Source organism: Podarcis erhardii, assembly GCF_964252035.2.
Source record: "Podarcis erhardii genome assembly, chromosome: 12".
NCBI lineage: Eukaryota > Metazoa > Chordata > Lepidosauria > Squamata > Lacertidae > Podarcis > Podarcis erhardii.
Window position 1 is genome coordinate 26,127,752 of NC_138513.1, and position 16,234 is coordinate 26,143,985.

A 16,234-nucleotide genomic window follows, 5' to 3' on the forward strand; every position below is an offset into this window, starting at 1 on the left:
AGTCAGGGATGCTGGAAGCTGTTGCTGGCATCCATCTGTCTCAAGAGAGACCCGCTTTTGGTCTTGTCTGCTCAATCCGCTAGAGCCTGTCCTCACATGCAGGGAGAGCCCCCTATATCACTGAGGGTTTAAGACCCATTGGCTACCCTCACCTGGTTTAGCCAACCAGTCTAAGCTGTACTTGGGATGTGGCTGTTGTCACATCCCAACAGCTTCATGGAGCCACAGGTGAGCACTGAGTGCAGTGTGGGGACCAAAGGTGGACAAACTACCCCAGAAGGTACTACCCCTCCCCTAACATCCCAACGACAACCTTGGGGAAGGGGAAGATTCCCCACCCATTTGTTTGGTACTAGGTATGTGCTGTAGTTACAGTGTATTCACTTAAAGTGGTTAGTAGAAGAGGAAAATCACACTCCCGTCTCCCCTGATTCTAACCCAGAACTTAATTAATGCCAAAGACCCATGGAATTCTGTTGGAAGTAAGTGAGCCAGCTGTTACCCCAAATATGCTCTGTTCCCAGTTGCATATATACCAGCCTTCCTCATGTTCTCTAGACATTTTAGAGCACAACTCCCACTAGCCGCAGCCAGCATGACTATGCAGGTTGAGGCTGATGTGAGTTGCAGTTCAAAACATCTGGAGGGCACCAGGTTGGGAAAGGCTGATAGATATTGTGAATTGCTTTCTAAAATGCATTCTGAGCACATCTTCTATACTTTCGGTGGAGGCAGGAAACACTTCAGTTATCTGCCACTTCTTCTTCAATCAGTCGGTAATTTACTTGTGCTGTTCCCATCAGAGTTGCTCCCCTGTAATAGTCCTATAGAGACCAAATAGGGTCTGTAGCAGACAATTGGAAGAGAACTCCCATGACACGTTTTTGAACTTGCAGTCAAATGCTGCTTGCTTTCTTGTTCTTTGCAGGATAATCGACAATTTGTCCTTTTGCAAAGAAAGGGGCCTGTGGTTTTCCAGGATGCTCCCACAGGTATGTACTTGCTCCTTCTAGTTTTTAGCCCATAGTTTGAAAGCAGCCATGCTTGACCCTTAATCGTGAAATGCTAATACCTACAATTCTAAGAGAACAGAATCAGAGCCAGCCCCACTCACTCTGAACTCTCTGTTCCTTAGCCACACAGAGAGTTTCCTAGTGCAGTCCACCTAATGCATTGCACACTGTGGACATCTCCAGACAACCTGTTTGATGAGCATTCATCTAATTTGCATGCACAAAGCTACATGGAGATTAGATCACATTGGGTCTTTACTCAGCATTTGTACTGATTTGTTTACAGGGCAGTTATATGACAATGACAAGTCATCCTGCATTCATCCTGATTTGCTTGTGAGATGTTTCACATGTCTTCCCATTAGCCATTAGTTTATCCCACTTTTCTTTTCAAAAATTATTTTGACAAAGTAATAATAAATAAATAAGAATAAAAATGTGCACCCACCACCGAGACCATTCCATTATAACTATCCAACCTCCCAAAATTTCAACACCTCTTGCGATGGTTTGACCCCTTTCTGTTTTAACAGTACAAATTCTACAAACACCTTCCATATCTCCTCAAAATCATTTCTCCTGCATATTCCCCATCTTACCTTAATGGCACATGTTAATTTGACATTAATAGCTATATCCCACACCTCTTTATACCATTCTTCCATTTTATATTCTGCTTGCCCCTTCCACTTCCTAGCTATAATAATGTGTGCAGCTGTCAATAAATTTGTGAGCAAGTCCTTCATAGCCTGCGAACCTTCCACCCCATCGTAAATTGATAATCATGCTACCTCTGGACTTCTGGTCAGCTTTAACCCAGTGTATCCCACACTTTTCAATGAATTACCTAGTCAATATCCAACCTGGAAGAAGCCTGTGATGTGTTTTTTCTTCATTGGTTTTGTTCTGCTAGGGTGATTGAGTTACCTTAATCCACTTTACATGCGCAAACCTTAAGTTCAGGTATGCAATTTCACAAAATAGTGACAGTCAAGATATGCCCTATATCGATATACGATATACGATATCTTTATTGTCATTGTCCCTTGTGGAACAATGAAATTGAAAACTACATAAAACTACATAAAACTACCACAAAACTACATAAAACTACATCCACAGGCCCCAATACAAAGGCGAGCAGTTCCAACTTGTATTTTAAGGGATACCTCTGTGTGTTTGGCACATGTAACTGATAAATCACTAGTTTTGCCTCTTGGGAAGATTCTGTAGATGCCCTTTTTGGATTCCTTGCACACTTGTTTTTCTTTCAGCCTCTATTATTTATTCTGATAATAAATGCAAGGGCAGGGGCCAAAGCTAGTATCAGGCACCTTCCAAGGCCTTCACGTGTCTTATCTCTGCAACACTAACCTAAAGCAGAGGATGAGAAGTGAGCAATGGAGACAGTGGCACTGAGATGGCCCCATGCAGGTCACAAGGACCGCCCATAATCTAAAGTCAACCCTTCATTAAGACGGCAGTGTGTGCTTCAGCTTGCAGCTATTCTGTAGGAAGTACAGATTATTTGTTGTGAGATTAGCCATTGTATAAAACATTACTAAATTACTAAGCCATTGTATGAAACATTACTAAATCCATACTTCATGCTTCAGAAATTTTTGCAGGACAACTGGTGGGGAGAGTAAATTAAAGTAGTGGACAGCTGACAGAATATAGAATTGAGGAATGTCTTAGATAGCATTCCTTGTTATGAGAATAGGGCAGGGGTCAGCAACCTTTTTCAGCTGTGGGCTGGTCCACTGTCCCTCAGACCATGTGGTGGGCCGGACTGTATTTTGAAAAAAAATAATTAATGAATTCCTATGCCCCACAAATAGCCCAGAGATGCATTTTAAATAAAAGTACACATTCTACTCATGTAAAAACATGCTGATTTCTGGACCGTTTGTGGGCCGGATTGAGAAGGTGATTGGGCTGCATCCGGCCCCCAGGCCTTAGGTTGCCTACCCCTGGAATAGGGTATCTGTTTATGTATCCATTCACACACACACACACACACACACACACACACACACACACACGTTGTGTTAGGTATGCAATACCAGCAATTAGCTGCTTAGGAAGGGAAACAGCTGGATATAATTCCCCTTTCCTCTTTCTTAACCACCAAGCCACTAACCGGCACTGTCCCAAATATCTAACTGGGGTTACCTGCTAGGAGGATTGGATCAGAGCCTATGGGAATACTTAATAAGCTCCAGTTTCTCATTTGCAAACTACTCTCTTTCTCTCTCCTCTCCCCCCCCCCCCGGAAGCCACAATTGAGAAACAAAAGTACTAGGAACAATATTGCTTTGTGTTTGGGATTTGAGTGCATGCTCATAGGAAGAACAAACCAGTGGCACTTGTGACTCTGGTGCACTAATGAATGTTCACAGCAGCTTGTGTACCAGGTTGTAGAGAAAGTAAAGTTTCTGAACAGAAAGTATCTGTGTGTCAGGGACCGTGCTGAGGGTGGCTGCACTGAGGAGGAATGGTGGGAGCCTCCCCCTCCCCCTGTGCCTGATCAGGATCCTGAATCTTCCCTGGAGCAGGGAAGTAGCATTGATTTGGAACAGTGGTTTGCAGAGGGATATAGTTCAGAAGGCAGAAGCTGGGAAGTACTGGGAGGGGAATAGCTAGGAGAAGAACTGGGAGATAGAGAGTTAACAGACTCCCTTTTGCTGGAAAGTGTCCATCCGCTCAGTCCAAGGTCAAGGAGAACAGATAAGGTGGCTGCACAGAAAGCACAGTGGTTGCGAGATCAGGTTGCAAGACGTGGAAGTGACGGGGGAGACTAGGGAGGGAGTGGGTGGAAGCCTTAATTGGGAGCACCTTCATTCCAAGGAATGGATTCTTTGTTCTCGCTGTGATCGTTAAAATTTCTAACTGGTACAAGACTCCTTTCGCTTTCTTCTGCTTATCTATGGCCAAAGGGGGGGGGGGGAGGAAGCCGAGTCCCTGAAGCCTGACACTATGTGTGCCAGTAAGAGCGGCTGGTAAGAGGTGTGAAGGTTACCCTGCATGCATGGCCTTGCAGCAAAAGGAGGAATGTACATGCCCCTTTGTAAATTGGGGAGGTGAAAATAAGGTGTGTTAATACCTGAAAATTGTAAACAAACACCCTGTCATATTGTTCAGCTTGGGGATCAGTTCCTATCTTTGACTTCATGGTATGAGAAAGCTGGTATGCTTTAGGTCTTATTCCAGTTATCTCTCCAACCCCAGAACGCAAATACAAAGAAGTGTCCTCAGACAACTTTTCTCCAATAAACTTGGGAGCTGACCTGGGCTTGGGAATTCGGTTCTCAGCATCATTATATTCTGTGTATATTTGAAAATTATTCAAAATCCTTTCCTTGGCACTCCTGAAACACTCCTAGGTTTTTTAATACTTGTTTTCAATACAATTTTCACACTAACACTCCACCCATCCTCTGTACTACACAAGCTTCATTAAAACCTGCTGGAGACGTGCTTTCATTTACACCTGGACTTCATTAATCTTTTCATTTAGTTTGCTTTGATGGCTTCTAGGTTGTTTTATCGGTCCACGTCTCTCACCTCCCCCCCCCCATCACAGTTGAGGCCCTTTCTTCCTAATGGGACACTTTTGAATCTAAGCCCTGCTTTGATTCACATTGAACCTAGCTATAAATACCTGCTTTAGGGTTTTCCTAGTCAAAGTTTAGGAGTGACTTGTGATTCACTTTGTTCAGCAGTAGGTCTCTGTTTAACTAATTGGATTGCATCAAAAGCAACAAAAGCTGGTGGACCCTCTTGCCCCCCCCCCCTTTTTATGATGGGGAGAAGTTTGGTTCTTTACTTTCAGAACTCCCTCTTAGAGTGGTGTTAAGTTGAAGCTCACACGGTGTTCTTTATCATGTCATCTTCTGCTTCTGTCTTCTTTTAGGAAACACAAGAAAGAAATGAAAGGAAATGGTCCTTGAAATACACAATCATTAGTGACTTTTTAAAATGCCTTTGATGTCAGCATGTTCAGGGATATTTGAGAGACAGAATGGGAACGGAAATATTCCTCCAGAGACAGTAGGAGGAGAAGTGTTTAAAAGTCAACTCTGACTGGGGAGAAGAGAAAGATCTTATTAATTTGGTATCGGATTGCATTACAGATTATGCTGTCCCTTACCAGAACCACAGGTTCGGATCATATGTCAGCATAATAATCTGATCCACACTATGTTCTGCTTTAAACGGTGGTCAAAGGTTCGTTCTGGTAGATGGAACAAACATTTGTATTCAGCAGGCATGATGTCCAAAATGTTTGTGTTGCCTGCAATCCCACAGGTCTGCTTAATGTGGGACTGTTTTTGTCAAGCTAAGTGACCTCCTGACTGAAGTCAAAGGATATTTCCATATGGCTTTGCCTCTCTGCATCTTATTTTTTAGCTGTACTGTAACCATTGTCTGGCACATAATGTGGGTTTGCCTCTGGAAAGCTAGACTGTGTGGCTTCATTGTTGCGTTGTGGTGCCAATGTCAACTATACTCAGTGCCCTTTTTGGTGTGTGGAAATCCCACTACATATTTGCATTCACCAGAAATGGCAGAATATAGCTTGCATAGAGAGGAACCTTGGTTACCTGAAGTCACCCTAAGGATGTATTTCAAGTGCATTATTTGCACTCAACGACCTTTTGGGCTTGGTGCTTTTTAAAAGCTGTCATATGAACACCATTCTAATAACATTATAGCCAATTAAAGCTGAGGCTGCCCACCTCCAAAGTGGATTAAAAGCTGTCAGAGCAATCAATAAAAGCGAAGCAAATATCCAGCTGAGGGGGGAAAGGGCCATCTGTTCTTATCACTTTAGGAATGGAAGAAAAGTGGTGCAGCAGGGAGGGATACCAAAGAGGGGAGGGGAGCACACAATATGCCATGTGTCTTCCTGTCAAGAGTATTAACATTCTCTCCATACATGCTAAACTATGCCAATCATTTGTGAATTTTGTTATTCCAGAGCATGCAGAAATTTCTGGAGGCAGTTTGGAGCAAGAGGTTGGTGAACTTGAAGCCTTTGGCCCAGAACAGGAGGGGGGGAAAGGTATGATAAAAGTGATTCCATATTTTATCTAAAGCCTATCACCATCTTTTCTCTGTGAGGTGGAGGAAAAGGACTTTTCTTCTTCTTTTTAGAAGACATTGTAAGGTTTTCTGCTAATGACAAGCTTGAGATATCCCTCCCTCCTGCTTCTATGCCACACATTCACACTGATCCCACAAAGGTGATGTCACCACAGAAGTAAGCTTCTATGCATATAGCAGACATCTCTATATTGTACTGAAATTCTCATCTGGGCCCCATTCAGCTGAGCATTCTTATTCCAGCTTCCATGATCCAAAAGGTCTTACTGGATTTGTTTTATTTTCTTGGTCTTAACAGGCACAGTGGTGTGCAGCACTCAGGTACCTCACACCTTTCAGTACTGAAAAGGTGATGTTTGTTGTTACTCAGTGACCAGATAACACTTCAGTTATGATGAAGACACACCAGTTTTCCGTTAATATTTATTGTCTGCATTACCGCAGTTATGTACAAATCTCCCATATGAAAATGTAAGGACTTTTTACATTTTCACATGTGATCTGCATTAACTGAATAATGTTTGGTGACAATATACACAAATTTGCAGTAGTACATAAACATTTTGTGCATTAAAAAAAGAAAGAAATATACATAATTTAAAAAATAAAAATGCATTACACCATTTACAAATTAACAAAAAGCAAATTTTCCCCAGACAGTCGCCTCCATACTCTACAAAAAAAAAAAAAAAAAAAAATCTTTTCAAGTAAATTAAGTTAGGCAAAATAATTTTTTTAAACTTTGGGTGAGCACAATTTACAAAAGGTAAAAAGACAGATCTGTTTCCTTCCAGTGATTTTTTTTACAGTGATGATTACAGAATTGCTGAAATTGTTTTGTGTATGTAGTGCTGAATTTGAAAAAAAAGATGCTTAAAATTTCTGTGATAGGATGAGGATTTTAAGATCCAGAGACCGTAACAAATATAATCAGGCTTGTTCAGAACCAGCAAACATTGAAGAAGAATTGTTCTAGTTCTCAAAGCAGACGTAACAATCTTTTAAAACCCACCATTTTAAAACAGAAATTACAAACCTCCACAATAAGAAGAAAATGTCTAGTCAGCTATTTTTTGGAATGGATCAAAGAGAATTGGTCACTGAAAACATTATTTTCACAAACTAACAATCTACCGAAGTGGCTGCTGTAGGCACTGGATTTGTAGAAACACATCTTAAAAGCAACTTATTTTTATACAGATACTTCTTATATTCCTGTTTCAGTGCTACCGTTCTGATCTCTAGATTTAACAAAATCCAGACTGCAATTGTGGCCTTCCCACAGCCTTCCTCTCAATAATCTTTTAAAATAATTCTTTCTTTTTACAATTAAAGAACATCCTTTGTGCATCTTTTTTTCCCTTTTTTTTTTTACACCCTGTAATGTAAATTTAAGATGCACATGTCTTGTGAAGCAATCCCTACCTGGGAGCATGTCCCACCAAACACCATGGGACTTACTTCCAAGTAAGCATGCATAGGATTGCACAGATAATGTAGTAAAAGTTCAACTAACCATTCATTCAATTTGCTAGCCAGTTTCTTAACGTTTAATATCAGTAAATTGGCTGTGTTTTATATCCACTTATTTTGAACCTTTCTCAAGGCTGCTTGGAATAACCCTTGTGTTCCTGTTATTTTACTGCTAATAACAGATTCACAAGTTACGATAAATCCTCATTTCGAAAAACAAACAAACGAAAAGCAGCATGAGATCAGACCCTCTGACGTTGTGTGTGTCAACACCAGAGACTTCATGGTGGAAGCTTACTCCCAAGTTCATAAATCTAATTGTGAATCAGTGCTAAAAATAAATGCATATTTTTCCTGTCTAGGTAGCCATATTTGCATGAAACAGCTGAGAGTATTGACTTTTATCAATGGGCAATATAGCGGGGTGCATTAGGAACGGTTTAGCTTATTGATACAAACCTGAGAAATTAGAACTAAAATCATTAATGTGTAATGGATGCCTGATAAAGTTGATTAATTGTATTGCTCATTAACCTGCAACTAGACAGACATTGACGATGTCTTTAAATATTGACCTTACATTTTGCAAAGGTTGAGGATTTCTAGCGGCTAAAGGGGCTTCATATTGTAAGTTAATACACTAAAAACCCATTGGAATGGAAAAAGTTACTAGAGATTAAGCAGCTGTAATTGCCAGAAATATGATAAAGGAGTTGTACAGTTTTGAATATTCACGGAGTGGTGTAGGTTGGCTGTGTCTCATTCAAAGGAATTCTTGATCAGTTCTATCCATTGAAATCAATAGGCAAGGAAGCTCTGAGAGTGAAATAGAACCCCCACACTTCAACAAGGCAGTTGGACAATAATGTTTAAGAATTTAAAAAATATTTCTTGAGTCAGGATGGGGTGGGGTGGAATCAGTCAAGACTACACCAGGTTATTTCAAATGGAAAGAGTGCTTATTGATTCTTCAGCAGTGCATTAGCAGGAGAAAAATAAACAGATATTTTGCATCTTTCAGCTTGAAAATATTGGATTATTGTTTAGATAAGTATTTCCCCCAAGATTAGTGGACAACCACTTTTTTTCTTTCTTTCTTTTTTTACAAAGTTAGCAATATAAAAATCTAGTTGTAAACAACCTTCAAAGTAATTAGAAATCAACTTGAAAATCTATTATCTGTAGAAGTTGGACAGAATCAGAAAGTAGACACTTAATGTTACTGCCATGGTATTGACTACAAAACAGCTGCTGTTACAAGAAATGGTATAAACAGTACTTGCATTAGCTGGTTTGATCCAGTCACAGTCCAGAAACTGATCTCTACTCTCAACAGGACTCAAGAACTTACTGATAAACGTCTGTGCGATGCGATTTGCCACATCCTTTCCTTCATCCTTTTCTGAAAAGAGGCAGTTTCTATGGCAATACTAGGTAATAAGTGCATATCATGCTGCACTAATATAGTGCAAAAAATTGCCTTCCATGTAGCAAAAAAGTTGCAGGCAACAGTTTGAAAGTAAGAGAAAGTAAAAACTTATTACACACGGATATTAATTTCCAGACAACCTCTATAAAACATTGAACCTGAAAATGCTTCTCTCCTTGATAAGTGTGTCTATATGCCGCTTTAGTACCTGGAACTGGTTGTATAGGACAGAGTCTTTTGCAAGCCTGCATCCTGGGAAAGAGGTTAAGAAAACCTACCCTCCCCTGCCAAAATGCCAGAACTTGCTCATTGGGTTGTTATTGTCAGTTAAAGTTAACATGTTGCTAAGCTCTAAAATGCCCCTTTAGCCAGTATATCATTTGACAAGTTAATACATATGGTGCAACGGAGTATATAAATTGTATATCAAGCATTATAGACATCTTGGTATGATCTCCTCATGCTTACTGACTACATTAGCTTAATGCAGAAGATAGTTCTGGCATCAAGACACTCAGATGGCAATATTAGGTCATATACAATGGGCTGGAGACACAAGCGGTTTTGCAGTTCATAAGTTTCAAAGAAGGCCACATTAAGATTCCCAGCTGCAGTGCTAACAAGGTAAATTTGCCACCATAATTTGCTGTACTGACTGATGGTCTAGAACAAAGCATGTTTCTTGGAATATCCATGGCCATTGTGAAGTCTTTTTTTTTGTCTTGTGGTGTAACATCTGCTCAGTAACGTACACACGTATGTGTTGTCTTTGAACACTACAGTTTTAAGAGACTAAAGTCAATGGGAAGTCATTATTTTACATATCTGCATCTCCATCGTAAGCCAGCGTTAAAGGTTTGAGACGGTTGTTCTGTCTTCTTTGAGGCTTCTTTGGCTTTTTGCTGCAACATGGGGAGGGGAGGAAAAACCAACTTTAAAAATTCAGATCACAAAGTGGTCAAAACAACATTACTTATCTGGGGCAAAATTAAAAGCAATTCCCATGTGAGTTAAGATTTAACTGTTAACCATGAAAAATAGATAACCGTATTTTTCGCTCCATAAAACGCACCTGACCATAAGGCGCACCTAGTTTTTAGAGGGGGGATGCAAGAAAAAAATATTTAAAGGGAGTGCTGAGCAGAGCCTGTATGTATCTCAGGCTCTGCTCAGCGCTCCCTTTCATGAGCCGCGTGGAGCGTGTGTGCGGCGCTTGCAGGCTTTTCCCTGAGGAGGGAGAAGGGCAGCCCGTCAGTGACAGGCTGCCCTTCTCCTTCATCAGGGAAAAGCCCCCAAGTGCCGCATACACGCTCTGCGCAGCTCTTTAAAGGGAGCGCGGCTCTTGGGGGTTTTTGTGGGAGGTGGGGGAAGTCACTTCCCCCACCTCCCACAAGAGCCGTGCACTCTTTAAAGGGAGTGTGGGGCTCTGTCCCTTCCCCACCTCCTGCAAAAGCCAGGGATAGTCATGCGAAGCCTCTGCAGGGCAACGGGATGAAGGCTCCCCGCTGCCCTGCGGAGGCTTCGCACAGCTAAGCTAGAAGCCAGGACAGCCAGCGGGATCACAGCACAGCAATCCCGCTGGATGTCCAGGCTTCTTGCTTGGCTGCACGCAGCCTCTCCCGGGCAAGGGGAGCCTTCATCCCCTGCCCAGGAGAGGTTGCCCGCAGCTAAGGCTCCCCCAAGAGGTGCGTTTCCTTTAAAGAGCACACAGAGTTTTCCCCGAGGAGGGAGAAGGGCAGCCCCACACGGCTCTTTAAAGGGAGCGCTGAGCAGAGCCTCCTCCCTGCATTCGCTCCATAAGACGCACACACACTTCCCCTTACTTTTTAGGAGGGGAAAAGTGTGTCTTATAGAGCGAAAAATACAGTACTTGGCTGTTGCATTTGCTAATTGTCTGATTCAAGTCAAACTTCTGATGAAAGCTAACATCCAACTCATATTTGTATCCAGTAATTTTGAATTGTCTTTTCTGGATTTGAGCAAAGATTTGATAGGAAAACCCAGCAACAAAAAGTTGTAGATTGTAGCTTCACTGTAATGTTGGGCCCAACACAAACTTAAATAGCTTTATAACCCACCTCCATTAATACAACAGGTTCAGTACAAATACAGATGGTGCTGTCATATCTTCTTAAGTGAATTTAAAAACAAAAACCATAGGCATTGTTACTAAAATCCAAGTACCTGTTCCCCTTTTCTTTTTGCTGAAAAAAAAATCCAGCAACAACAATGAAATGTAGAACAAATATAAAAATAGCCAAAAAAGCTGGTTGACATTGTGGCAAATGGAATAATACAGCAATAAAAGCTAGTTTTGCAATGATCACTTAATAGACATTACTAAGGTGGATGCAATAAACTGATTTGGGGCAAAACTGTAGGAATATACATGGGTAGATCACATGCTCACTACTTTTATAGTCTAAAATAGCCTTCCTCAACCTGACGCCTTCCAAATGTTGTTAGGGCTCCAGTTCCCATGAGCCCCAGTCAGCCTGGTCAAAGGTTAGGCATGAATGGGGTTGCAGTCCACAATGTTGGAAGGTTATCAGCTTGGGGAACACTAGTCCCAAAAATAATAAATGGCTAAAGAACTCACCAGGCTAGATATACCATAGAAATAATAAAGATGAGCAAAACAAATGCACCAGCAGCTACACCATAAACCCAGGTCTTCAGCTTCCCATCTAAAAAGAATGAATGTTAGTCATCAGTCTGCAAGTTAGTACTCAACAAAAGAAGTTTTAAAGCTTGTTTTAATAAAAAGGCTTTCACACAGGTACGGTTAGTGATATTGTTCCATATTGCATCTTGGATGCTGCATGAAATTGCTTATCTGACATAGCACCTTTCCTTGCAACATCAGTATGCAATGTGTCGATACAAAAAGGGCCAGAGAGTGAAGAGCAAAACCTGCCCTGTTCATTCTGTGAACTCAAGTGGTAATCAAGGACTGATAAGATTCAGAACAAATACAGTATGTGCCAAGAGCCCAGAGAGGTGATATTACAGAAGTTTCTCCCCCCACCCAACTAGATTCCCATTAACACTATTGATCAAGCTACACAACACCTTCCCAGTCAGTGAATGCGTTTAGGAGCTGGCAGTCAGAGGGGCAACTTCTACTTCAACCCTGTGCCTGCTTATTCAACTTAAGTTTCATTCTGAAATCTAACACTTTTAGTTAAAGAACTATCAGTACAAGTGTATGAGTACACAAAGAACTAAAAAATAATAACCAAAGGTGGTGCTGTGGTCTAAACCACTGAGCCTAGGGCTTGCCGACTGGAAGGTTGGTGGTTCGAATCCCCGCGACGGGGGTGAGCTCCCATTGCTTGGTCCTAGCTCCTGCCAACCTAGCAGTTCGAAAGCACATCAAAGTGCAAGTAGATAAATAGGTACCGCTCCAGTGGGAAGGTAAACAGTGTTTCTGTGCGCTGCTCTGGTTTCACCAGAAGCAGCTTAGTCATGCTGGCCACATGACCCAGAAAAACTGTCTGCGGACAAATGTTGGCTCCCTTGGCCACTAAAACGAGATGAGTGCCGCAACCCCAGAGTCGTTCGCGACTGGACTTAACTGTCAGGGGTCCTTTACCTTTTTATGCCACTTCTTATTCATGCTGTTAACAGAGGGGATAAGGTGTTGGCTCTTCCTGCATTAAAACCCAGAAAAACCCACCGCGTTCTACAATAGCACTTAGCAGCACAAACTATGCATCCGAGACTTCACCTGGTCCAAAAGGCTGCAGGAACCAAGTCCTTCCTCGTCCTGATTGGGGATTGGATGGCTGCGTGGGGTTTACAGCTCGACTGGTTTTTACATCTCCCTTTCTGTCGTCCACTGTGGGGATGACTACCACCGGGATGAGAGTGCACTGCTCAAGTGTGCCATCAGAAGACATTACTTCTGTGTACCCTTCTTCACATGCACACGTTCTGGTCTGCAGAGGAACAAGCGTTTTACACACAGTTGCAAATCCATGCATCGCTGAGCGCTACATGATGTGTCATGGAGCAATTTAAAAAGGGCCACTCTCTACCACGGAAAAGCTGTGGTGGGGGGAAGATTTCCCAGAGGCAGTGGGGAGAGGTTTAGCTATGTCCACCCAGATTCCAAATATTGACCAACTAGCTCAAACATTATTTTTTATCTCCAAGAAGTATTGGGGTTCCCTTTTGAGATTTTGCTTGCAGCCAAGCATCTTAAGAACCATGCAATCCCCACAGTTCAATATCATGCACCAACATGTGACTGGAGCCACATGCTGGATGGGTGGCTTGTTATGACACAGTAGCACATACCTCACTACAGTAAGAATAGGGCTGGCTGCACGGTGGCTTACATGACCTGTCAACATCTGGCTGGCGCATCACTAAGCAGCCTCCTGCAGAACAAAACAAATCACATTTTGACACAACTGTGCCTCTGAACCAAGGAAGCTAATTGCTGCAGCTAGGAAAAGTGACATCCCATAATGGAAGAGGATGCTCTCCCACTCCTTCGCAGTTTCTCCGAGGAAGGACACAGCAATGGATGGATTTACTGGCATCACTCTATGTCTCATTAATATGTCGGTGTGCCAGATGCCATTTTCTTCTTTACGGCTCACACAGGTAATTGGCTGTGTATGTGAAAATGTGCAGGGGATAACGGATGTTGAACTTTGAGAGGTAATTGTGTTCTTGGCAGGATGGCTTTAATGCTGCTAACAGTACTATTGTCAAGCATGATACATGGGAGAAAACATATTCACTACATGATGAACGTCCTTTGTCTTGATCTTCCAAACACCGAGCAAATTTGCAGCCCCCCCCCCAAGAAAGAAGGGGGTAGGTTACCATGCAACGTTTTGGAGAAACACTGTCTCCACTGTATAAATTTGGCTTTGTTATACTAATTGCATAGACCCATGGGTGTAACAAAGGGGTGCAGGGGGCAGCTTTTCCCCCTAAGTCCTCAAAAAGTATTGAAAAGCATTAAAAATAATTAACTGAGGCTCTGCACCTCCCTCCCCCCGGCAGAAGCCTCCCCCCTGACAAAAGCCTGCCCCCCCTATCGCAATCCCCTTTGGGGGGGGGGTTTACCTGTGATCTCCCAAAAAAGCTCAACAACTTTAACTCCTAAAAAAAGCTCAGACCCCATCATCATGTTTTGTTTTGTTTTGTTTTTTGTTTTACTTTCCATGCTTCTCTGAAATGTTCTTGTTTAGTGGAAGAGAGAATTATTATCTCTTAAGGCAGGCATAGGCAAACTCAGCCCTCCAGATGTTTTGAGACTACAATTCCCATCATCCCTGACCACTAGTCCTGTTAGCTAGGGATCATGGGAGTTGTAGCTGGAGGGCAGAGTTTGCCTATGCCTGTTTTAGGGCGAGACCTTTATACTTTATAGTGCTATGCAATCCTAAAGTAGGGGGGTGGGAGATCTGTTGTTGCTGTTGGACTCTAACTCAGGCCAGTCCCAGGCAGCAGGGCCAAGGATGAGAGATGGCTGGAATTGTAGTCCAGCAGCATTTGGGGGGCTCACCTGTTCCCCATCCCCTTCCTTAAAGGCTGTTGCATGCATGGCAAGACAACATGCTCAAGACTAGAGTGAAACAAGTAACTGAAAACAAATATTTTGGTGCTCAAGAGATGATCTTTCTTGGTGATCTGCTCTTAATTCTCAGTAGCTAGAAGGTTATGAATGTGGCACAGTTATTGTTTTAAACCAAAGAAGCACACACAGGCTTTCATCATTGTTTTGAGCCAGGATCCTTGTTGCCATCGTTCAGTAGTACCCAGTTTGCCCGTTTCTTCCTCAAACAACTTCAGTAAAATGTAGCTACCCACTCAATATAAGTTTGCTGCTGCATCCTGAAACAACCAAGTCCATGTACTGGTGAGAAACAATGATGAAGTCCCGACAATAACAGATGCAATTAGATGCAGTTAGGTAGCTGTATGTTAACCAAGGGATTAGCAGAGAACCAAATCAGTCTTGCTAGCTGGCGAGTGAAATGGAATAAAGTCTGAATGTCCTGGCAATAAGATGCACATGCCTGTAAATGCCCTTATTGCAAAATGTCAGCCATCTGGGGGGCTACAGGAGGAAAGAGCAGCTTCATCACCCGTTTCATTTTGAATTAACGTATCTGTAAAAATAATACTTGGATATAAGAAGGCCACTTGGAACCATTATGCTGTGATAGAAGTAGGACATGTGAGAAACACTGCTCTGTAAGCAAATACAAACGTCAATGAAGTGAACCGAGTGAGCTTCAAGATAGCACAAAGACATTCTGACACTGCTACAGAGAAGCATTACAGCATCAATGCAATGTTTTTAGGCCTAGCCCTCTTACTTTCAGAAGACTGCACATACTGTCTGTTAAAAATAACCAACCAGTGTAGAATGGCTATCCATGAGGTAATCCTAGCCTTGGAATGAGGAAATAAAGCTTATGTGAATAGTGCTGTAATCCCCACCCCCACTGCTTTCAATAGGAAATCCTACTGTTTACTGTTGAATCGGGGAAAACATCACTTGGGTTTTCTGCAGATCGTTCCAATTCAGCAGTGATCAGCAGGTTTTCCAGGGGAAAGCAGAGGGGCAAAAAAGAAACCTATTGAACCCGTGACTAGAAATCACAGGATAAACAAAAGTGTGGATGGGACCTGAGTCTAGATATATATAGGCACACCACTTATCCTAGATATATTTCTCCTCATTTTCTAAAAACCAGAGCCTTATGCAGATGTTAGAATCATTGGTGTTGAGGCAAGTAGTCTGTCTAGTGGTGGCCCCTTGAAAAATGAGACTTCTCCTGTCATAACAAGTGTGCTCTTTTGGCAGCCTCTTTTGTTGGGTGGGAGCTGCAAAAACATGTTATGTTCAGGTAGATCTCTGAGATGCAGTTGGTGAGTTGCTATTTCAAATGCTATTTCTTAGTTTGTGCCAATTGTTATGATTATATGCTTTCATAAAAAAGTTTTACATAGTAATTATAGGGTTATATCCAATGGCAACTTTCTCTTAGCAGAAAGCACTTCCACTCTCACAAGGTGGGATACCGATTTTTGCCAGTTTCCACTGCTCACTTACTTCCCTGAAAAGTTGCTCCTAAGAGTTGCTATGTTACATGGAGAGCTGCCGTAGGTGTGTGTGGTGGTGGGGAACGGGCAAAACTCACGTTGTGTGAGTAGAAGTGTTTTTCTTCAAGGCAAACCT

General features: G+C 42.2%; 1 protein-coding gene and 1 long non-coding RNA gene across 5 annotated transcripts in view; one reads left to right on the plus strand and one right to left on the minus strand.

Moving 5' to 3' along the window:
- Window positions 1-6,188, plus strand: part of LOC309352932 — a 41,704-nt gene extending 35,516 nt beyond the window's left edge. Inside the window, exons 6-7 of the long non-coding RNA XR_014161493.1 lie at window positions 929-992; window positions 5,998-6,188. This is a non-coding gene — a long non-coding RNA (uncharacterized lncRNA). The remainder of the gene's footprint in view (window positions 1-928; window positions 993-5,997) is intronic.
- Window positions 6,189-6,531: 343 nt separating this feature from the next.
- Window positions 6,532-16,234, minus strand: part of THSD7A (thrombospondin type 1 domain containing 7A) — a 230,684-nt gene continuing 220,981 nt past the window's right edge. For 2 of the 4 annotated variants that reach the window (XM_081881830.1, XM_081881829.1), the window contains 4 exons: window positions 13,327-13,409; window positions 12,755-12,965; window positions 11,624-11,711; window positions 6,532-9,926 (listed from right to left, as the gene is read on the minus strand). In XM_081881830.1, coding sequence (XP_081737956.1) covers window positions 9,842-9,926; window positions 11,624-11,711; window positions 12,755-12,965; window positions 13,327-13,409 — 467 coding nt within the window. In that variant the 3' untranslated portion in view covers window positions 6,532-9,841. Of the gene's footprint in view, window positions 9,927-11,623; window positions 11,712-12,754; window positions 12,966-13,326; window positions 13,410-14,558; window positions 15,159-16,234 lie in introns of those variants that run through there. The other 2 variants (XM_081881832.1, XM_081881831.1) reach the window with 2 other exon arrangements.